This window comes from Camelina sativa, chromosome 10, assembly GCF_000633955.1.
Source record: "Camelina sativa cultivar DH55 chromosome 10, Cs, whole genome shotgun sequence".
Classification (NCBI taxonomy): Eukaryota; Viridiplantae; Streptophyta; class Magnoliopsida; order Brassicales; family Brassicaceae; genus Camelina; species Camelina sativa.
This window is the reverse complement of record NC_025694.1, coordinates 8459990-8484076: the sequence shown is the minus strand read 5'-3', so window position 1 is coordinate 8484076 and position 24087 is coordinate 8459990. Positions and strand designations below refer to the sequence as shown.

Below are 24087 nucleotides of genomic sequence, written 5' to 3'. Positions count from 1 at the left end.
TCGAATGATTTGTACTTTAGGTGACTCAGGTCTATGTAAAAACATTAACTGAACGAAGTTCTGAATACTGATACTTGATTGATAAAAGCATAATTAATGCTTGGATATATATATATATATATATATATATATTTCAATTTTATAGAATTTCTCATAATAGCATCCTCAGTTCATAGATAATTTCCCTATGCATCCTCCCGGACCTCCATAGTAAACAGCTCTTATCCAAGGTTCATCATCATCATGAATAAACTTGGATTTATAACAATTTGGATTGCTCTCATGTGCCTCTACAGTGTAGATTTGTGGAATTAAAGCTTTTCCCTTACCATCTAAGATTTGGATATTGTTCACAAAGGCAGCTTTTCCAAAACCTTCTTTAGGAAAATGCCCACTCCCCATACCTGGACTCTTTTCTGTCGTTGGACTGTACACTTGACCTCCCCAAGATCCAAGATATGCTCCTTTAACTAAGCCTGAGCCTATGAACAATGACTTTGGCCAATATCCAACGTTCACACCTCCAAATATAAGCCACCAATCTCCCGTGACACGGTCCTGTTCCCGGGGTTTTATAAGATGAATATCCAAAAGAGACTAATAAGATGAAATCACTAGAGACTCTGGAGGTTTTTACCTGATGCAAGCTTAAGTCCATTTCATATTGTGTACCATTATAAACTGAAACCGGATGAAGAAGGACACCAAGTGGTATCCTCTTGCTGACTTGCACAAATCCAGGACATAGTATGTCGTAGCAGCCTGTCTTATTATATCCATCTGCCTGTTATATTTATCATTAAGACCATGTGAAATTAGAAAAATATAATTAGCGTAAACTTTTAATTCAAGGGGTTACACAGAACTTACAGTCCAGTAGGTGTATAAGTGAATATGATCTTGGTACAACAATGGATTCACCTGTAGCATGTATGTTTCTCGAACCCTTTATTCTCAGATTTTACATTCATATGGTTTGAAAAAGAAACAAAATTAATAACGAAAGAAATAGAAACTAGACTTACCATCCACCCAACTGAAATGCTGGCGAGATGTTCAATGGGACCTTGTCCAATCGCCATGGTTGCAAGACTAACTTGGTCATGTGACACTTGTGGATCCCAGAGGTTAAGGTTTCCTGTAACTCCAGCAACTCTGCTATAATCATACTCGAGTGTTGCAAACTAAAATATCCATACAGAAGAGAAGAAACTAATAAGAAAATGGAAACATAGAAATTAAAATGGTGTTTTATACTGAAAGCTAAGTAATGATTCTTCTCACATGATGTCCAGTCAAATCAATGTCATTCCCCTCTGTTAGGACATGTCTTAGATGTCTAGGGCTGTTGAATCCAATGGATTTCAAACGTTGCGAGTGTATAAGATCTTGGAGTGTAATCTTTTTAACAATTACAGTTCCATGTGGACAACTTATGCCCTTTGGCAGAAGCTTTAAGGGATCAATTTTTTGTGAAGTTTTGTTACTTGAGATCCACTTAGGTACACTTGTTGGCTTTAGCTGCATATAATATGCCAATGCGTTCACAAAGTAATTCTCTATATAGCATTATCTTTATGTATAGAGAATTCATATATGATAAGATTAAGAATCATCAGAACCTGAACAGAGTGGTTTTTCAGAAGAGGATGATCAAATGCTAGTTGCTTTTGAATGTCGATACAATCGAATATTTCACCTTTTTCAGTCTGTTCAAAAAGGATAATTAAAATAGGGTGTCTATAAATTAATGTCTTGATACAATCATGTCACTTTTGTTCAGCATAAGGGCATGATAAACTGATAAGCATGTATGAAGAAGGAAAGGCTAATTAAAACAACCTTGAAACTCTTGAGGGCAGGTTTGTTGATATCTTTGAGTTGCCTCTCCATTTCTTTCTTCTCTTCTTCCGATGGTATTGTTCTCCATTCATGAGCTGCTGCTTCAGCAACTAAAACAAGTGTTAACAGAATTAGTATTACAATGTTATTAGAGAAATCCATTGTGTAAACAATGGCTGCAAATGGTGATTAACAAATTGAACTAGCTGGTTAGATAATAATGATGGTTGAATAAAAATGAGTTGAACAATCAAAATGAGTTGAATAAACTGAATGAGATGAATAAGATGTAGGTAAATAAATTACTTTGCTAAATGGTGATCATTAAGTTGAATAGCTGGATACAAAAATTTAATATTAATAACATATCTATAATAATATACAAAATATATGTATATATATATATATTAATTGAAATTTATAATTTGGAGTTAAGAATTAAAAAGATTAAAAAAATAGGAATATGTATGATTAATTCTTATTTTCTAAACTCATATAATTAAAATAATTAAACAGATACATTTTTTTAACTCATACTATATTTTTTAAGCCAATATATTAATTAAAACCTGTAAAATAAATAAATATATATATATATATATAACAAATTTAAGTTTTCATCTCATTAATTTTGTTGGTTGGAAAAATAATGGTTGGAAAAATAAATAAAGATTGAAAAATATTGGTTGGAAAAATATTGAAGTCAAATGGTGACTTTCTGAATGAATAGAATCGAAACATATATTCAACTCATTCATTCAATTTGGTTGAAAATACAAGTGGCCATTACGTTTCCGTGAAATCAAATTAATGAATAGTATTTGATATCTTGGGATTAAGTAGTTAATTAAAGATTACAGAAAATTACAAGGCAAAGATCTTAACACAATTGGTTTTATTTGTATCTATCAATCTAAGATAAGGAAAAGGATGTGAAAATCAAAAAGGTTCAAGTTTTTTTTTTTTTTTTTTTGGTAACAAAAGGTTTATGTGATCGACGATGAAGGTAGGGTAAGTGAGACGTCCCTTTAAAAATAATTAGGTTTTTAGTATTTACGAAATAAAATCGTGTAAATCAACGCAACTAGTAGGCTTCGAACCATCGGAGGGAGAGAAAATTAAAAACCGAGATACCTAACCATTACACTACTACATATCTCTTAATTTAAAAATAAAATAAAAAAAAAGTTCAAGCTCAGAAGATCTAATACTTTTTTTACATCTCAGACGGTAAAACAAGAGAAAGTTAATGTGAAAAGATCATAAACATATGTCTTTACTACTCATAAACCCATCAACTGGTCTCCTTAAGAAATCTCATGCTTTATAGTTAAATCGTGTCGTGTTCTTGAGACGGTCGAGACATGAGACAAAGAAGCGTTAACAACAAGGTAAAAAGAAACAAGTAATCACGCAATATCAATGTTTCCATTGCATCATTTGGTATCAGAGCCGCACAAATTCTTCAATGCAAGTGAAGAGCATAGCGTGGCTCTGATACCAAACGACGTGATGGAAACCGATCGATGGAACTATTAAAAAATCGTACAAGACCTAATATGTGTATAGCTCTCTATTTATATATAGAGTGGTAAAGGAGATTAAGCAAAACCCTAACCCTAACAAGGGCCGCCTTCGCTAAAAAAAAATAATGCTGAACTTAAACTTAAATTAACAATTAGGAAGTAATAATATTATACCAAAAATCTATAAAGTTCTTAAAAGACAAGTAAATTAAAATGTGCATCCTCCCGGTCCGTCAAATAAAATAGCTCTTGACCAATATTCGCCAACACCTAATATCTTCTTGACGTTACAGTCTGGACTGTTTGTGTATGTCTTTAAAGCTGACGCTATAGGACTCGAAACTACTTTTGTTACATCAGTGATTACTTTCATACCATTCACATAGGCTGCTTTCTTGAAACCCTCTTGTGGGAAATGTCCACTTCCCATGCTTGGGCTCTTATCTTTCACCGAACTATAAACTTCTCCTCCCCAAATCACCGCACTCGATCGCTCCATCAGCTAAACCTTTAGGGTTGAACAATGATCTTGGCCAGTATCCAATTGGCTCGTCAAGTAGCAAAAACCACCGGTCTCCTGTAACATGATCCTAGTTAAATCACAAAAGCAATAGTTGTTAACATAACCTTCGACTTTTCTATATATGTTTGAGGAAAACTATTTTATACACCTGATATAAGCTGATTTTTAAATGATATTGTTGACCATCATAAATTGAAACTGGTTGGGCAAGGGCTCCAATCGCATATTTAGTGCTCACATGTACAAACCCAGGACATAGTGCATTGTAGCAACAAGTCTTATTATTTCCATCCGCCTGTTTGAATCAAAGATTTAAATAGAGAAGCTAGGCTGGTTATTTGCTAAACCTAGTCAAAACTTTAAGATGTTTTGATAAACTTACAGTCCAGTAAGTGAATAAGGAACTTTGGTTCTGATGTAGCCCTGGATACACCTAAACAGAGATTGGTCATCGAACGTTTTGATGCCGAACATTTTGTAAAATAAAAATAAAAAATAGGGTCTGGACTTACAATCCATCCAGCAGAGATGCTTTGTAACCGTTTGTTGCCTGTAATAGTCATAGCCGCGCGCGAGACTAAATTGATCAGGTGAGACGTATGGATTCCATATGTTAATGTTTCCTTGTGCTCCATAATTGTAGTCTTTGTAACTAATTGTGGCAAACTAAAACCGAAAGAGAAAAATAAATAGATAATCAAAAAATTATAAGCATTGTGCACAAGTTAAGATGGGATCTCAATTCAACTACGTACGTGTAACAAAAAAAAAGATTCTTACATGATGACCATTAATAACCAACAAAGAACCTATACATAGTAATGGACAAGTGTCTCTGGCTCTATCTCTATTACCCATGCTAGGATAGTGCCTGCCCTACGCCGCGGGATAGTTTTTTTGTATTTTTTTATTTTAATTATTTTTTTAAGATAATTTTTGTATGGTGTTTATAATTAAAAATTATTATTAAAATAGTTTTTGACAATTTTTATTGGTAATATTTTGTTTTAGGTTTTTGTTATTATTTGTTTCTGGTTATCTTTTATTTTATTATTGTAATGAAATTATAGACTAAAATTAATTATGTTTTTTCTTGTATTATGATGCATTGAAGCACCATAATTAGTGTTAGCTTTCACATCATAGCTCATAAAACCTATGAACTATTATAATCAATCCTAATTTTCCAAATATAGCATAGGAAGAAATTTAAATAGCCCTTCTTTATATAGGTAATGAGCACAAATCAATTTTAAAAAGTAATCATACTTGGAATATACCCTATATGTAAATGCAACAAAAAAAAAAAAGAAAAACAACTTGATTAGTTTTATACACATCATACAAAATGGGTATGTGCAGTATTTTTTGTAAGATGTGTTTAGAACTAATCAAATAAACAATATTTTAGTGTTTCAGTCTCTAACACTTAACAAACTAATGTTATTTACGCTAGAATCATGGTCTCTTACGTATTATTCTTTTGAGAGAATCAAGACGATTAGTAGCTCTTATGGAGAGTTTATACGAAATTGTTTTGAGTAATATTTTTTGTTAATATTTCATGAAGAAACTGAAACAAGACATATATAAATGAGAAGACACTCGGTCGTACTCACCTCTATTGCTTTCTCACTAAATCTGGGTTCGAACTCAGTCTTTCTCGAAGACAAACGTATAATTTATAATGTTGTAAAAAAAATATATTACTTTATAAAATGATGAATATATTGTACAGTGATTGTATTTGTTTTTTTCTTATGTTTTTAGTGTACGTGTATAACTTTTTACAGATAATTATTTTTTTTACAGATAATTAATTTGTCTTATATTGTAATATATATATATATGTGTATATTTTGATCGACTATCACACTTAATAAAAACTTTTATATGTACTTGGAATATAAAAATTTAAGATGATTTAAGATTTCTAATTTTTATTTTCTCCCATTTTAGTAGTTTTATTTTACTATTTTATTACAAATGCATGCATTAATAAATACATGTTACATATATTAGTTTTACACAGTAAATATAATGTAAAGTCCCTACATGTTTACATTTATGAATAATAGTTACGTAAAGTCTGCATATATTTTGTATGCACTTGTGTAGATAATATTTCACGTAATGTTTTCAAACTCTTAACGTTGTCATACCACTTAAATGGTTTGTTGTATTTGTCTAAAAATCATATGCAGCTTCTAAAGCAAAGCATTGCAAAATCTTCTAGGCCGGAAAGTCATATAAATGCCCTTGAATAAACTTTATTATGAAAAGAGAACATTGTGCTTTTTCCATTCCCAAAACTCATGTTAACATGGCAAAGCCAAAATCATTTTTAAGAAAATTAAATTAAAATTAAAGACTAAAACTTTAGCTGCAGAAATTAAGAACAAATAATAAAAAAACAGTTCCAATTTTTTGAATGACCAACTAAATCCACAACAGTGGTCTAACACAATATTATGCAAGTTAAGCAATAATTAGGAACAAAACTAATACCAAACAAAACAGGAACAATAGTCTGACTATGATCAGTACACTAAGATTATGATATTTGCTTTAATAGGTTGTATAAACATCATCAAAAGACAAAGACTAATATCTGGCATGCCTTCAATCTTATCTCTCAATGACAAATCCAGATCATTCTTCCATCATCAAACTCTTCTTTTGAAAGCCCTCTGACCTGAAAATAATCAAATATATAATTTCTTATCATGAGATGTAAGAAAAGCAATCAACAATACGGAAGAAAAAAATCATCAGGTTTTTAAAATATAGCCTTTTGATCTAAAATTAGGTCATGAAAAAAAAAACCTATTTGAGAGCAATCTTTTGAAGTTTTGGAATTTCTTCAAGTAATTAAGATTTGGTTCTTAAAATCTCTGCATTCATCGCCGCAATTGTCGCATCCTCTGTTTTTATAATGTTCCTCACAATCTTCCATTTACAAAAGAAAAAACAAATTCACAAAAACAAAAAAAAAAATCGGATAAATGAAACTGAAGAACAATCGTAAGAAATCGTCTTCTTGCCTTATTGGTTGCCATGGTGTTATCCATGGAATTTAATAGGAGTTACAATTCATCAAAGCACATTTGAAGCAGTCTTTTCATAACCTTGATAGTGTTATCATAACTGCAAGAAAACAAAACATCCGTAGTGGATAGAAAAAGATGAAAACTAAAAAAAATGAAGCTTTCTTCTTTTGTGTCGGATACTGCAGAAGCTTGAACTATATGTTTCACTGTGAGGGTTTTTGGGGACCAAACACGACGCTCGACAGAGTTGCTGCCGCTTATGTTCGATGGCGCGTCTTTATTTTTTAGAACTTAGGTCAAATGTCCTCATTCCTGGCTCATGGTATTTCTCTACATATTCACATATTTATAATTTTATACAACTACATGAAACACACCAAACCAAATCGATCTACGTGAAAAGTTCAAGTTTAGTATTTTATTTATCCTTCATTGGCCAACTAACTTGGACTATTTAGATTCAAACTTGGTTTGCTAAATATAATTTTGACTTGACTGATTAACTCTTATAGATTTTGTAACATTTTATTTTTTATAGTTTTTAATAGAATATCAATTAAAACAAAAGAGTAAAGTGATGTGTTAATTGATGTGTCATCTCCCGAATGCTTCATAATGCTGATGTGTCACGTTCTGGAGAGAAACATTCAAGTTTTATTATAACGATGTGGATGCTAAAGTGAGATCTTTTTAAAGAAACTTTTTGTATTTCGTTAATAAAGGGTAATCCATCACATGTAATTGCATAAGAAAACAAAATAAAAGAATTGCATGCTCAGTGGGTCAAAGCCTAATATAAAAAAAACCAAAACAGTAGTAGTAGTAGTGATCACAAAAAACTGAAATGAACCATGAATTAATTTTATAAACCGTAGTAATAACAGGATACAGTAAACTGTCGTATCTAGTCTACAGAGATGTTTAGAAAGAACCATCTTTCACATTCACTTTCATTATGCTGATTCAAGTATCTCAAACGAAAGAGTTATAAGAAACAAAGAGTCAAAGAAAGCCTTCACACCATAATGAACAAAAAAAAAAGCAATTTTAATGAAGCATTGGTAGATAAAGCATCAACATTCTCGATATGAGGTGTATCCTGCCCACTATAATATCCTTGACATAATTGATAGAAACATTATTGTTGGAATTGTCCACATCATTTAAGCTGTAACATATTTTGTATATAGCAGTTGCTTAATTTTATGTCCATCTTCTTCTATACATCGTTTTCGTTCCTAGTTGTCCAGTCCATTTCAACTACCTACTCCTAATTCTTATTTTCTAATCATATCAACCTTAATTATTAAGCTCAAATGACTAACTAATTAATAAATAACCGTTAAGAACAATTAAACAATTTTAAAGTCCCACATGAAAAATCTAGGTTTATCAACAAAAAAAGTGCATGATGATTAGCTCAACCGACTATAAAAATTTTGCAAACTATCTAAACAAAATTGAGAGTGACTCTTATGAACATTTGCAATTAACATGGTGTATTTCATATAGGTGAGGGTATTTAGACCAAATTCACTACTTTATTTGTATAATTAATTATCTAAACAATTCAGATTAATTTAGAAATTTGCATAAATAGATATAATATTTTCGAAATTAGCAAATAAAAATAAATAAATGTAAATTCGAAACTAAAAACTATTTCTCCAAAAAAAAAAAACTATAAAAGCCACACACCGGTCACCAAATTTACAAATTGAAAGAAAAAAAAAAAGTCAAGTTGGAGATAGAGAGTGAGAGAGAAACATGGAAGGCAAAGAAGAAGACGTGAATGTCGGAGCCAACAAGTTCCCGGAGAAGCAACCGATCGGCACGGCGGCGCAGACGGAGAGCAAGGACTACAAAGAACCACCTCCGGCGCCGTTATTCGAACCCGGCGAGCTCAAATCGTGGTCTTTCTACAGAGCCGGCATAGCTGAGTTCATAGCCACTTTTCTTTTCCTCTACGTCACCGTTTTGACAGTGATGGGCGTCAAGAGAGCTCCCAATATGTGTGCCTCTGTGGGAATCCAAGGCATCGCTTGGGCTTTTGGTGGCATGATCTTTGCTCTCGTTTACTGTACTGCTGGAATCTCAGGTTCAAGATCTGTTCTTGTTCTAAGTTTTGTTTAAAGTTTTCGAATTTAGATTGAAGGAATCTGGAATTAGGGCTAATTGTTGTGAGAAATTTGATAATTTCTTGGTTATGTAGAAGAAAGTTTGAAACTTTGAGTCATTTCCACAGTAAAGATTGAAACTTTGAGTCATTTCACCCTTAAAGTTTGAAACTTTTGAGTAATTTCAGTTTTGGATTCTTGTGTGGCAAGAACATCATCTGATTCTGACTTGTGAGTGGTGAAATTGGTTTTGTGATGTGAACAGGAGGACATATTAATCCGGCGGTGACTTTTGGTTTGTTCTTGGCGAGGAAGCTATCTTTGACAAGAGCTCTGTACTACATAGTAATGCAGTGCATTGGAGCTATATGTGGTGCTGGTGTGGTTAAAGGGTTTCAATCAGGGCCGTACCAGGCTAATGGCGGTGGAGCTAATGTGGTGGCTCATGGTTACACAAAGGGTTCAGGTCTTGGTGCAGAGATTGTTGGAACTTTTGTTCTGGTTTATACTGTTTTCTCAGCTACTGATGCTAAGAGAAGTGCCAGAGACTCTCATGTCCCTGTATGTTGCTAATTATCTTATCCTTGTTGGGTTGAGTTCGTAATTTGCGCATAGACCTCATGTGTTTTTCGGATTTCGAACATTTTGCAGATTTTGGCTCCGCTACCAATTGGTTTTGCTGTCTTCTTGGTGCATTTGGCTACCATCCCAATCACTGGAACTGGCATTAACCCGGCCAGGAGTCTTGGAGCTGCCATCATTTACAACAAGGATCATGCTTGGGATGATCATGTAAGTTCCTCTTTTCTCACATCAACGGTTGTGTTAACTGATAAGTATGAATACACATCAAGTGTTTGGATGGGGGAAACCGTTTACCTAAGTTGCTATTTAGATCGAAACTGAAATTTCCGCTCTTTGATCTGTTGTTTATTCTGGTTTGTATGTCTGCAGTGGATCTTCTGGGTTGGTCCATTCATTGGTGCTGCTCTTGCTGCTCTGTACCACCAGATAGTCATCAGAGCTATTCCTTTCAAGTCCAAGGCATAAAGCTTCCCGCATAATCTCTGTTCATAATCACTCTTTAAGAATATATCAATTTTTCATTCTATGTGAATTCCTCATGTTTTTTTTATGTCTCTCGTATGTGATTCTATCACCGGAGTTTGATGTTGTAACATTGTATGTATAAATTATTATCTATCTTGTTACATTGTATTGTATGTGTAAATAATTATGTCAATGGAATTTTATCTTGATAGCCTACTTATAGTACTAATCTCAGAATCGTTTGTATATATATATCACTGGGACATAATATATTGAACTGGACACAGCGAGTAACTAATACTGTCAATGTCAATAATAAATTGTTTCCTATATCAGACATGAGAACCACAACTGTAGAGTGTGTTCTTTCTCACGCCATTATCTAGTAGTGATTGCATGTTAGGTTCTGTTCCACATGGTAGGGTTGTTCCAGTAACAGAATCAAAGAACCAAGTCTAGTAGACTAGAACAAACTGTGCTGTAGAGTAAAGACAGTAATGGGCCTACAAAGTGTGAGAGTTCACAGTTCAGTTGTTTATTGCTTTTATTGGAGAACCTTACACTTTCTAGTATAACCCTTGAAATCAAGAAAAATTAACAAAAGTGATCTAGTGGATCAAGAAAAACAAAAGGTCGATTGTGACAAGAAAAACAAAAGTTGATTAGCAATATATTGCAATACAAAAAGAAAACTCTGAAACCAATCAATGTTAAAGATGACGATGTTGTAGTTGATCAAAATATATAATAAGTGGTTAAGAGTTTTATCTTAATCGTTCAAAGTTTCTTAATTATTGTGGCCACATATATGAAGCCTAAGATTAATCCAAGAACAAAAAGTAATGTAAAAGGTTGGACAGGGAAAAGTTACTTAATGGTTAAGAAGTTTTGGTTTATGATCATCCCACTTTCTGAAGTATGGACTCGTCTTTATCGATATCAGTACCAAATGAAAGAGGTTTCTTAATCGCCAAGTTCCAACCAAAAACATAAAGCCCACATTTTACGAAAAAGACTCTAAACCAACATTTTGTATTGATATGATACAAAGTTTCAAAGATCCAAAACGATGAAATAAATAAATAAATAGTATTAAAATTTAAAAGAAAAAGGTGATCCACTCAACAAAATTCAAAAGTGATGAAACTAAAGCAAGTGAAGACGCATACATTATCACATAAAAAGTAGCAAGCACACCAAGAAATTAGATAAAAAGATAAGAGAATAATTTCATTTCTTTTTCTTTTGTTTTCTCTAAGATTTGAATTGCAATCAAACGTGTGAATGTATATCAACAACACTGTTTTTAATGTATAATATTCTCAAGTATACTATAAAGTAGCTGAATCATATGTCATTAAGATACATATAGAGAGAGACAAGCCAGCAAGAACATTTAGTTCACACACACACACCTTCAAAGAATCATCTAGTAACAAAAAAAGAGTGATAAGAAAAATGACCAGAATGAGCAATACAGTGTTAGGGTTCTTAAACATCCTAACACTAATTTCCTCCATAGTTCTATTAGGATCAGCTCTATGGATGGGTAGGAGCAAGACAACATGCGAGCATTTTCTTCAGAAGCCACTTTTGATCTTAGGCCTAGCTATCTTGGTCTTATCAATAGCTGGTCTAGTCGGTGCATGTTGTGACGTGGCTTGGGTCTTGTGGGTGTACCTCTTCTTCATGGTCTTCATCATAGTCGCGCTCATGGGTTTGACCCTGTTTGGATTCATAGTGACTAGCCATGGTGGTGGTGTGGGTGTGGATGGTAGGATTTATAAAGAGTTTAAGCTTGAATCATATCACCCTTGGCTTAAGACAAGAGTGATAGATACTAATTATTGGGTTACTATAAAGACTTGTCTCTTAGGCTCAGTCACTTGTACCAAGCTCGCTCTTTGGACTCCTCTTGATTATCTCCAAAAGGACTTATCTCCTCTTCAGGTACTTGTTATAATAGTATCAAAGTTCTACTCTATTTTATTCTAGAGTAGCCTAAAACTTAGTTAGTGCTAATACATATTAGTTAAGAGTTATTGAAATATTCTAATATTTGGAAACAGTCTGGATGCTGCAAACCACCGACGTCGTGCGTTTACAACACGGACACGCCGATACAACAAGACCCTGATTGTTACCGGTGGAACAACGCTGCGACGGTGCTCTGTTATGACTGTGACTCGTGCAGAGCTGGCGTGTTAGAGACCGTACGACGAGATTGGCACAAACTCTCACTAGTGAACGTCATTGTTGTTGTTTTTCTCATCGCTGTTTACTGCATTGGCTGCTGCGCGTTCAAAAACGCCAGGCGCCCTCAACATTACGGCTTCCCTTACGGACGTTACGGCATGTCCAAATCTCGACCCGGATGGGAACAGTCTTGGTGAGATTTTTATATTAGTGAATTTTTTATAAGTGTATATATATGATTGTTGATTTTTCATTTTTAATGCTATTTTTTTTTTTTTCATTTTTTTTTGGGAAATGTAGGTCGAGATGGTGGCATGGAAGAGACAGGTATTAGTGAAAAATATTTATGTAATGGTTTACGAATTTTGCGGTTTAGGCGTTTAGCTCTTGGCCTCTAATTAATCTATAAATATTATTTTGTATAGAGCCTAAAGTTTTGATAATGAAATTGCGATCTTCTTTTGGTTGTTGTTGAAAGAGAGTCAGATTTGAGGAAACTGAAATCAAGATTTAAATCTTTTATTTGATCTAGCATTTTAGGTTCTATTTGGGATCGAGTATAGGACATAAAAATATCTCTTCGGCTCAGATATTTATAGTCATAGAGGAGGCCCATTAAAGCATGTAACTAGACTAGGGTAAAAGATCTCCCACATAAAAGGCATTATTAATGTTGAGGTGCAGGGCAGCTGCTTAGTGTAGTGGTTGAGGATTTTGTCTACAGATACCGAGTTCGATCCATGATAAGGCACTAATATGTTTTTCATTTGAATTAATGTTTTGGTTATATGGACTTCATTTTTCCTTTTGCTTTAGGCAACAAAACATCACGGGAACGTACACGAATTTGCGTTAGGCGGAATGAAAATGGTGGACATAAAATTAACTTTGTCACATGCTTCGCCATACATCCTGCCCATCCCTTGTGGGAGTTCCTTTTTTATTACATTTCAAACCCTATAACATATACTATGAACACTGAACACGCAAGAAATTTGTGCAATATGTTTGCAGGAACAACAAACAAATTTATTATAATGTAGTAACTAATATAACTGAAATAAGTTTATGACACACTAACGGCAAAATCTTAGATTGACGTTTGAAGAATGGGTACTGAAATATTTTATAGTCATTTCTACGGCATGGCATCTCCATATATTGTCGCAGTCAATCAATATTCTCATGCGAAAAATGACAGTTTGTGTTTTCACACTTTTAGAATTTAGATAAGAATCACAAGATTGCTTTTTTTTTCTTTTTCTAGATCAATCTTTTTTTCACAAGATAACATTTGTTCACCTCCATATTTATGGCTTGATACATATATACAAATATAGGTTTTACATATATATTGTTTACATATTTTTGTTACAAAAGAAGAAAAAAAGAGAAAGACATTTAATACGATATCGTTTTGTTGTGCTAAACAAGCCAGAAAAGCCTTATTTAAGAAAGTTATTAAAACTCCTTACATTAAATAACAATTTCTAAACCTTCAGAGAAAGAAGAGAAAAAAATTGGTATGGTGGTTAGGAAAAATGATACGATTTGATATGTCAATAACTACAACTTGTTATATGATGAAACCGTAATATTGATTGTGATTCCGTAATCATCGAAACTTAATTATTGTTAGAGTTAACATCTTAACAGTGCAGCCAAATTACCCTAAAATTACGTGAAACGTATAAATACCCCCATGAACCACATTTCAAGCCAAATCTAGATACACTAAAAAGCCATTTCAAAAGAGAAACAATTAATAATGGGCAAGCTCTTGGTGATAATGTTAGTTGGGATGTTCTTGGCTTTCGAAAGCTTGGAAGCACTTGACTATGGAGATGCACTAAACAAGTCTATCTTGTTCTTTGAAGGCCAACGATCCGGTAAACTCCCGACTAACCAACGGGCTACTTGGCGAGGCGATTCTGCCCTCTCCGACGGTTCATCAGCTAATGTAAACCGGCTCTAACCATAAACATCTCTATTTGTATATATGTCTTCAGAAATATATTGAACCTTATAGATTGTCAAAAAAAATATATTGAACCTTATTATACATCAATAATTTTGCATTAATAATGCTATCTCTTAACAAATTTTCGTGTGTTTTTATAATTTCCAGGTGAATCTGATTGGAGGATATTACGATGCTGGTGACAATGTAAAATTTGTGTGGCCAATGTCATTTACCACAACTTTGTTGAGTTGGGCTGCTATTGAATACCAAAATGAGATTTCTTCCGTTAACCAGCTCGATTATCTCCGGTCTGCTATCCAATGGGGAACCGATTTTATTCTCCGCGCTCACACGTCGCCCACCATGCTATATACACAGGTAAACTCCAAGGTTTACACATTATTAACTAAGCCGACATGTTACACATTATAGAGAAATCCAAATTATATTTCATTTCATGCTACATGTCTTATCATATATACTACATACATATATAGCTCTCTATTATCCAACAAATTCACGATCAAAACTCGAATAACATTTTTGGTTTTGTTTTATAATGGATATAATGAAAAGGTAGGAGATGGGAATTCAGATCATAGTTGTTGGGAGAGGCCAGAAGATATGGACACACCAAGAACTCTCTACAGTATCTCTTCCTCTTCCCCGGGTTCCGAAGCTGCCGGTGAAGCCGCAGCCGCTCTTGCTGCAGCCTCAATTGTTTTCAAATCGGTCGATTCTACTTATTCATCCACGCTACTAGACCATGCGAAAACCGTAAGTAATGCACATTAAGACTCCCTAAAAATAGCTTATACACATGATCATTACATTCAATCATGATTTATACTTCTTTTTTGTTTCTTTTTTTGCAGCTGTTTGAATTTGCTGACAAGTACAGAGGTTCTTACCAAGCATCTTGCCCCTTTTACTGCTCATACTCAGGCTACCAGGTAATGAAACCTACCGAATTAAACCGGTACACATAGATAAACTATTGATATTTTCATATATATATTTTACTAAACAAGACTGTTTCAAAATATTTTGGGGTAAAAAAAAGGATGAATTATTATGGGCTGCGGCATGGCTATACAAAGCAACAGGAGAGCAGAGTTACAAAAATTATGTTATAAGCAACAAAGATTGGAGCCAAGCCGTCAATGAATTCAGCTGGGACAACAAATTCGCCGGCGCTCAGGCTTTACTCGCTTCGGTTAGTCTATTGTAATTATTATATAACTGACTTTGCTAAATTCTATAACACTAACGAAGTTGATCTCTAAATTTTCTTGTTGTTTCTTTGTTTTAAGGAGTTTTACAACGGGGCAAATGACTTGGCTAAATTTAAGACCGATGTTGAATCATTCGTCTGCGCATTGATGCCCGGAAGTAGCTCTCAACAAATTAAACCAACTCCTGGTGATTTTCACTAGTTAGCTAAATAACCGGTTAATTGTTTTTTTTTTCAGAGTTTTTTTTCATGTTGGCTTTCATGGTTACATATTTTTGCACTTTTGGTATATTCAGGTGGCATTTTGTATATTAGAGACAGTAGCAACTTACAATATGTTACAACAGCTACAACGGTTTTGTTCCACTACGCAAAAACTCTAACACAAGCAGGTGTTAGTTCAATTCAGTGTGGTTCCACCCAGTTCACCGCATCTCAAATTCAAAATTTCGCCAAATCACAGGTAAAATAGATTAACCCCCACCTAGTCGGGTTCTCTAAACCATTTCCGTTTTCTTAATAACCAACCGGTTTAATATTCAGGTGGATTATATCCTTGGAAACAATCCAATTTCAATGTCTTACATGGTCGGGTTTGGGACAAAGTATCCTACACAACCTCATCATAGAGGCTCATCATTACCGTCAATCCAATCTAAACAGGAGAAAATCGACTGCAATGGAGGGTTTTCATACTACAATTCTGATACACCAAACCCGAATGAGCATACCGGCGCGATTGTGGGCGGTCCGAATTCATCCGACCAGTATAGCGACAAAAGATCAGATTACTCTCACGCAGAACCAACAACTTACATCAATGCCGCCTTTATTGGCCCCGTCGCTGCTCTGATCAGTTCTTCCGGTTAAACTCACGTTTAAACTTGGTCGTGGGGAAACAAAACATCAGCGAAGAAGACTCAAACTTGAAGAATTAATCAGGGGATGTGTCATTTGCTCTAAACATATATAGATATATTTATACACACTTACATATCATTATATTTTATAAGGTCAATTTTTTATAAATACCTCTAAAATGGTATTTTTTTATTTTTAGTTTATTTCCAAAAATAATACTAAAATGTATTTTTCCCAAATATAACACAAAATTAAACTAACTTTTTATATTAAAAACTAGACTATGATCCGCGGTACACCGCGGGGCAATTTTTTTTATGTTTTTTATTTTTTTTATTTACATACTATTTTAATACTAATTTTGATAATATATATATACTATTTTGTTAATTTTAGTGATTTAGTATATAATTCATGGTATACCGCACAACAATTATTTTTTGATACAATCTTAACTAAATTGGTTTGATTCGACATATTTTATTTTGGTGTTGTTAAAATAGTAAAATAAGGATTTAACCTGTATCGAGTATCATATTAATGATATTTTATTTTTTTAATATTATCAATTCAATATATAACATGTCATGTAATATAACTCGTTTGTGTTATTTTGAAAATTCAATATGTTTAAATATTCATAATTTTATACCTTTATTAAGTTTAGATATATCAGTTATAAATTATAAACTTCTTAATTCTATAATTTACTATACACAATAAATTTACTATATACGTATGTTGAAACACACTTTTCATATTAATTGAGTAATATATGTTCGTTTTAAAAAATTCAAATCACAACATATACAGGAAAAATACACATTTTATTAAGTTTATGTATTATATGATGATTCACTACATTTAAAATTTAAAATCAAAAAAGATGATAGGAGAATAATTTTTTTAATATGGAATAAATCTTCTAAATATCTATATTAATTATAGAATATTATATATATGAATATTTAAAATATTTCAATTTTGTTTGGTTATAAGGATAGTAGAGAGAATTAACTAAACTTGTTTATATATGAATATAAGCATTAAATGACATTAAATGCAAAAACGTTCCAAAAAAGTATTTTTGAGCAAAATTTGCTGCAAAATACTAGTATAGATTAATCTCTATATCATAAAAATTAAACCCTACCTAATATACCCTAAATCTACGTTTGTCAACCCAAACCTATAAAAAAAAAATCTATTTAATAAAAAATCAAATTTTTTTTATGTTAGTGGTATTTTTGTAAAATAAAACTTTTGTGGTATTTTAAAAAAAAAATAAGTATGGTATTTTTGAAAAAAAAACCTTAAATTGTGGAACTCCTCGTTTTATAACTTAACTATAATGAAGACTACAGTATTTAATTGCAAATATTTATTGGGTCGTTAACGAAAGAAGATCTGTATTGATCTACATGTTTCTGGTCAATTGTTCGTTTACAACATGTAAATGTGGTGTTTTTCATTGAACAGTTCAAAATAATGTTTTGGCAATCCCATCAGTTTTTGTTCGTGATGATCATGGGTTTGGTTAGAGTTCAGTCCATTCTATATTTTATGGCTAAATATCTCTCTAGGAGTCTGAATAGTTAAGAGTTAAGATTTTTATACGACTATACAACTTAAAACTACGGTTAAGTGGGGTTAATATGGGCCAGAATACAGTCATTAAGGCCCATCAAGAAATAAAACTAGGGTTAAAACTAAATCAAACCATTGACACCCTTTGTGCTTATCCCACATCGAGAAGTTTCACAATGGGAGACATCTGCTTCGTAGTATAAAAAAACGCGAAGGTTGATCCGTAGAAGGTGTGTGGCCTAAGCTATTGACTTCCATTGCACTTTAAGGAAGGTAGTTTAAGGTCTTCCCAAGAGGAAGATCCTGCGGTTGTGGAGGCCTGCGTTCGCGCGGCCTCTCCTATTTCCCTTTGTTCAATTGTTTTGTTTTCACGCCAAGATGGTTCTGTTTAAGCCTAGTCATCTTGGTGGCGTTCGCTAAAGCTCCCATCGTAGTAGCGACAACGTCTTGTATCATCGGAGGCATATTAGTCACAAAAGTTCTTAAAAGCTAACTTTTGACTTTTGCAGATCCAATCTCCGCCACGAGTGGGATTGTCTCGTAATCACTTTATTTTTTTTCTTTAAAGTAATAACATTTCGGTCACATTGATTAAAGTTATAAAATAAGAATTTAAAAGCGTAATCGCTCAACCACTCAAAGAAGAAGACAAACGCTAAACAATTCTCACAGTGTAATCTTTTCTTCTTTCGTTCTCCCTCATCATCATCTTCTCCAGAAAGGAAAAAACAAAAAAGATGTGGTTTTTTGGATCAAAAGGAGCATCTGGATTCTCATCTCGTTCCACTGCAGAAGAAGTCACACTTGGTGTTGATGGGACTGGTCTCACTGCCATAGTCACAGGTTTCTTCTCTTCTCTTATCATATAACTTTCTTAGCTCTTTCTCAACTTGGGTTTGTTTAAAGTTTCAGACTTTTCTACAATTTTCTCCTATTTTGGGGTCATCTCTGAATTGATTTCACCTGTAAGACAAGAGATTTGACTTTAATTGGTCAACCCTTATAAATATGGATGTCTTCACTGTTGTTTGTTGTTTCGAAAGCTGTCTCTTTTGTTTTGTCAATAAAAGTAACAACCTTTGTGCTCACAAACTTTTTTGCTCAAGAGATTTTTTTATAGAATTGGATTGTTTCTTTGTTTGGTGAATTTAAACATGTTTGGGACCATTTGCCTAAAAAGGGAAGATTACTTCAGATCCGCAAATTACATGTGCTTGAACTTGTCTCTGTTTCAGCTGATTTTAGTTTGTGACCAATTTATATACTTTTTGGCCAAGAAGATGATGTGCTTGTAGAAATCGTTTCAGTATTTTTATTATAATTAAAAGGGTTTGACTCAAGAACAATGGAATCCTTGAGTTGAACAATTGAGTTATAGGCTGTTGAAGTTTAGACTAGCATCGATTGAGCCATTTTTTGGTCCTTGATTTGAAGTCTTTTTTCATTATTTGTATCAGTCTTCCATTGGTTGATACAACTTAAGAAAGTGGTCTAGCCTGCATTGAGTTTTCTTGATTTTTATTGTTCCTCAAGTTTGTGTTACATTGTTTTCAGGAGCATCAAGTGGTATAGGTGTAGAAACCGCACGTGTTCTTGCACTGCGTGGTGTGCATGTGGTTATGGCAGTGAGGAACACTGGCTCTGGTGCTAAAGTTAAGGAAGATATTGTCAATCAAGTCCCTGGTGCTAAACTCGATGTCATGGAGTTAGATCTCAGCTCAATGGACTCTGTCAGGAAATTTGCATCTGAGTACAAATCTGCTGGTCTTCCACTCAACCTCTTGATGTAAGCTTATTCAAATGCCATGGTTCATGTATTTGGGAGTATCTGATGGTTAATGTTTTGAATTGTCTCAATTTTGTAAGAAACAATGCGGGGATTATGGCATGTCCCTTTATGCTCTCTAAAGACAACATAGAGCTGCAACTCGCAACCAACCATTTAGGTGAGTTATGATAATCAAACCAACGTTATGGCCTTGTCCTAAACTTAAGTTACTCTCTTTAACAGTGCGATGGATGTTGTGATCCAATTATATTTTCAGGTCATTTTCTGCTGACCAAGCTTCTGCTAGATACAATGAAGACCACATCACGTGAAAGCAAACGAGAAGGAAGGATTGTTAACTTATCATCAGATGCTCATAGGTTCTCGTACCCTGGAGGAGTCCGCTTTGATAAGATCAACGACAAGTCAAGGTACTAAATGGTGAACCAAACAATAGTCTTTTTCTTTAAAATCTCTATAATTCTTCCCTGGTTTGGTCTCTACTGCAGTTACAGTAGTATGCGAGCGTATGGACAGTCTAAACTCTGCAATGTTTTACATGCCAACGAGCTTGCAAAGCAACTGAAGGTAACTACCATAAGTAACAAGTATATCTATTGAATCAAGAATCTATGTTTCAGTTGTTATCTTGATTGAAATCTGGTGTGGATAAAAACAGGACGATGGAGTCAATATAACAGCAAATTCACTTCATCCAGGAGCCATTATGACAAATCTCGGGCGCTACTTCAACAGCTATTTGGCTGGTAACATTTTTTTCTCTCATCACTCCATTCTTGATAAGGTTACACACATATAAAGAAACGCATATAGATACTTTGATTTTCATTTGATCCTCTTTGTCACTGGCTTGATGCAGGAGCTGTTGGTGTAGTGGCTAAATATATGCTCAAGACTGTTCCACAGGTATGCTTCTAATCTCTAAACCTCACACTGATAACCAAAGGATCAGTTACAAACTGGTCACTAAGTTTCTCCAGGAGAGAAGTTAATGATATACCACCAGTGTAGCTTTAAGGGCTGTCTTGGTTTGTTGTTTATCTGGTTTATCTAATCATTGTTGAATATCTGACTTTGTAGGGGGCGGCAACAACTTGCTATGTGGCATTGAATCCTCAGGTTGCAGGAGTTACAGGGGAATACTTCGCAGATAGCAACATTGCTAAACCATTACCACTTGCCAAAGATTCAGAACTGGCCAAGAAAGTTTGGGATTTCAGCACTAAGCTTACCGGTTCTCAATTAGGAGAAAGTAGTTCTTGAAAAGCAAATAGATGTTCAGTGAACCTTTACTACAGTGGCTTCTACATTTCATTGTCTCTATTGAACTGATACTTACTTTCAGCCTATGTCACAAATGAAATAAATGTATAACAAATCTAAAACATTTCAATTATGCAAAAACAGATGGTTTAGTTCTGGTTATGACCGGCTTGGTTCTCGGTGTAGGGCACAGAGAGACTTCAAGAAAATAATGTGAGAAGATCTGTAATTTTTATTCTCAGAAGATTATAAAGACAACTTTTGAATTCAAACAGGAGGAGACAATACTGTCAATGTATTATTAAAGTGAAAGTCAGGAAATGAAAAACAATGATAACAAGTTTAGTTTAAAATTCACTTTATTAATGGTTTCTTAGGAAGATTTAACTAATTAATTAATCTTTGTGATTGGACTTTGGAGCATAACGTGCACTTTGTCGATATGGAGTCTTGTTATTTAAAATGGAAGAGAGCTTAACTAGAGAGGCTCTGTATTTAATTCTTTTCACGCCCTCTATATATAATTGTCGGTCGTTAGATGTCATTTTTTTTTTCCTTTCTATTTATTTGATTTTGGTCCAACCCATGTTCCAATGATATGCATATGCTGACATGCACTATATACATTTTAATTTACTTTTTAAAAAATTTAACGAGAACAAAATTTGATGTAAGATTTATGAATTCGTATGTTTAAATGGTGTCAAAACATAACTAAAAGAATCATGTTGGTATCTCTCTACTCAACCAGCGTGGCTAACTATGTGGCTAACCAAAGGAAGAGAGTTGGAAAGGTTTCAAGTTTGAGCATCGGCGACGAGAACAACACTAGTTTAACTTTCTATGGTACCTATAAAATTAATCATGGTCTAGGTATGAAACTTCGTAGTTGTAACTGTAGACATAGTTAAACTGTGTATACTGTGGTGTGGACAATCATATCGATTGTATGTACAAACTGTTTGCTGCAATATCACATGTTCCATATGAGATATCGACATATCGTGTATATTGGACGTGGTACTTCAAACTTTACCCCCAATATATAAACTATAGTTCTAATTTTGCATGCGTACTTTCTACTATTAATTCATTATGCAACAACGCAATCTACTGTACTTTTTTTTTTTGGGTTACAATTGTGTTGAAACTGAAATTGATCGAGTTAGGAATTACTCGTCAAGAAGTGTTTGAGCCTATATAGGAATTACTCTTATACGATATAAAGGTTTATTCATTTCACTGTTTGTTGATAACACAGTGACAAATAATATTGGTGGTGAGCAACGAAAGTACTGAAATTGTCAACAACAAAACAAACGAAACAATTAAATGCCAAACCATCCAATCCAATCAAATATGTTTGTAATATTGAAACATGAAGCAACCTTGCATCTCTTTACATTCGATTTGAAAGAAAATAAAAACAAACTCTTAATAATAAATAACAGATATCACAATCATATATGAATGGGTTGCGGGTGTGTGGACTAATAATGAGAGAATGGTAAATGTTTCTGAACTCTTCTCTGAGCAGCCACCAAAGCACTTAGAAAAAGGTTTTTAGTTCACACCTTTGTTTTACTTTATGCCATACTAATCCGTGGTACTACAAATGTAATTTAATCGTAGTAAAATTGAATTACATATTCATTTTTTTTTAATATATATTATATCATTACCAAAAAGTCAATCATGTTGTAGTACATGTACAGATTGGACGCTTTCTTTGTATTCTTCTGCACTGCATACATTTAACTTTAATAATTGCTCTTGTCCGTAATGTGACACTTCGATTCTCATGCATACTACTTAGCACTTTCTATATATATATATAAAGTTGTCATAATTTCTGGAATTAAAATGTGTCTATAATTCATTCATCCAGTACTTGAGCTCAGAATTAGACCATTTTCTGCCAAAAAGGTTAAATAGTATCCCTCAAAAGTAAAAGATTAAAAAAAACAGTTTCGAGTGTTGGAGACGCGGTTAATATAGAGCCGAGGATGGAAACGTGTGAAAAGGAAGTGATGAGGCCAGCCATCAGGACCGTGCATTGACATCACGTGAGGACACGTGGGCACGTACAAACAAAACTGTCTTTTGGACTGACCTTTGGAAGCAACCACAGAAACATCGAACATCATTCGGTGTACCATAAAAACAACACATATCATTGAGAGTTGTATTGTTTACTTACCCCCATAAAAACCCTTTGGTATCAAACACAAGACCATTGTCTTCTTATTATTAACGATTTCTTTCTTAATTACTTAAACCCATCTTAAGCTTATCAAATCTTTGAGTTAGGTAGAAATAGAATTAGTTAAATCTCTTGAAAAAGTCATATTTCCACAATACTTTAAAATGTACAAAATTTCATAAATCTTCCTTGATTACATTGTTACATTACATGCATGGATATATCCTACACATAATTTAGTGTTTATTTAATTTTAGATTTCAATTATTGCTTGGAACAACAGATAATTAAACATGCGTTCATGGGAAGGTCTACGTCTTCAATCGTTGACCGCCACAAAAGCATTGGTCGTGAACACGACTAATACTAAATTACGCACCAAATTTTGAATTGTTTAATATAATAAATTTGTTAACTGATTTAGATGAGTTTGTTGCAAAATCCAGGCTAATTACAAGATATGTGAATTGTGAAAAAACCCATGTTTTAATTAATTACGACCATTGAAAATGTTTACAATGGCTAAAACTACAATAAAGGAAGATTTTGAAATATGGCCTACGACTGTATAGCAAGTTTTACCCATCATGGTTGTTTATGTTATTACGAAAAAACGTAATGTATTTTTCGCACCTTTTCAGGAACTACATCCGAATGACAAAAATAACGAAGCCTATAGTATATATATCGTTTTATTTCCACCTTCGTTTTTAATGCGCTTAAATTAGTCTAAATTAAAGTTAAGATCATCCGAATAGTAAATTGCACATAAGCAAGTACAGTTTCAATATTATCGTGCCATTATTCAGAACGTGTGATCAATCTATTTGAATTGACCCGACCGTTAGTAGGCAAATTAACAAATAAATTATCAAAAGCCAAA

The 24087-nt window shown here is 33.5% G+C and overlaps 5 protein-coding genes and 1 pseudogene across 6 annotated transcripts; 4 read left to right on the top strand and 2 right to left on the bottom strand.

The window, feature by feature from the left end:
- On the bottom strand, positions 67 to 2004 carry LOC104720164. Its single transcript, XM_019230975.1, has 7 exons — positions 1843 to 2004; positions 1623 to 1709; positions 1285 to 1521; positions 1026 to 1184; positions 871 to 921; positions 638 to 784; positions 67 to 558 (listed from the first exon to the last, which is right to left on the bottom strand). Exons 1-7 carry the CDS (start codon positions 2002 to 2004, stop codon positions 166 to 168), a joined length of 1236 nt encoding a protein of 411 aa, XP_019086520.1. The 3' UTR covers positions 67 to 165.
- Positions 3577 to 4749, bottom strand: LOC109125140 (annotated as a pseudogene).
- On the top strand, positions 8661 to 10315 carry LOC104717971 (probable aquaporin PIP1-5). Its single transcript, XM_010435612.2, has 4 exons — positions 8661 to 9039; positions 9324 to 9619; positions 9710 to 9850; positions 10013 to 10315. The coding sequence occupies exons 1-4, from the start codon at positions 8709 to 8711 to the stop codon at positions 10106 to 10108; spliced, it is 864 nt and encodes a 287-aa protein (XP_010433914.1). The 5' UTR covers positions 8661 to 8708; the 3' UTR covers positions 10109 to 10315.
- On the top strand, positions 11446 to 13384 carry LOC104717969 (tetraspanin-5). 2 transcript variants are annotated; one of them, XM_010435609.2, is made up of 4 exons: positions 11446 to 12058; positions 12178 to 12497; positions 12605 to 12631; positions 13121 to 13384. In XM_010435609.2, exons 1-4 carry the CDS (start codon positions 11567 to 11569, stop codon positions 13158 to 13160), a joined length of 879 nt encoding a protein of 292 aa, XP_010433911.1. In that variant the 5' UTR covers positions 11446 to 11566; the 3' UTR covers positions 13161 to 13384. The 2 variants fall into 2 exon arrangements, with proteins under 2 accessions (XP_010433911.1, XP_010433912.1); XM_010435610.2 differs by lacking the exon at positions 13121 to 13384 and having other exon boundaries at positions 11567 to 12058; positions 12605 to 12774.
- On the top strand, positions 13481 to 16511 carry LOC104717970 (endoglucanase 20-like). The gene is made up of 8 exons (XM_010435611.1): positions 13481 to 14264; positions 14433 to 14645; positions 14844 to 15044; positions 15143 to 15220; positions 15331 to 15483; positions 15581 to 15689; positions 15798 to 15964; positions 16045 to 16511. Exons 1-8 carry the CDS (start codon positions 14073 to 14075, stop codon positions 16369 to 16371), a joined length of 1440 nt encoding a protein of 479 aa, XP_010433913.1. The 5' UTR covers positions 13481 to 14072; the 3' UTR covers positions 16372 to 16511.
- Positions 18207 to 21163, top strand: LOC104717968 (short-chain dehydrogenase TIC 32, chloroplastic). The gene is made up of 8 exons (XM_010435608.2): positions 18207 to 18792; positions 19504 to 19735; positions 19816 to 19895; positions 19995 to 20148; positions 20227 to 20305; positions 20397 to 20484; positions 20598 to 20644; positions 20819 to 21163. The coding sequence occupies exons 1-8, from the start codon at positions 18687 to 18689 to the stop codon at positions 20999 to 21001; spliced, it is 969 nt and encodes a 322-aa protein (XP_010433910.1). The 5' UTR covers positions 18207 to 18686; the 3' UTR covers positions 21002 to 21163.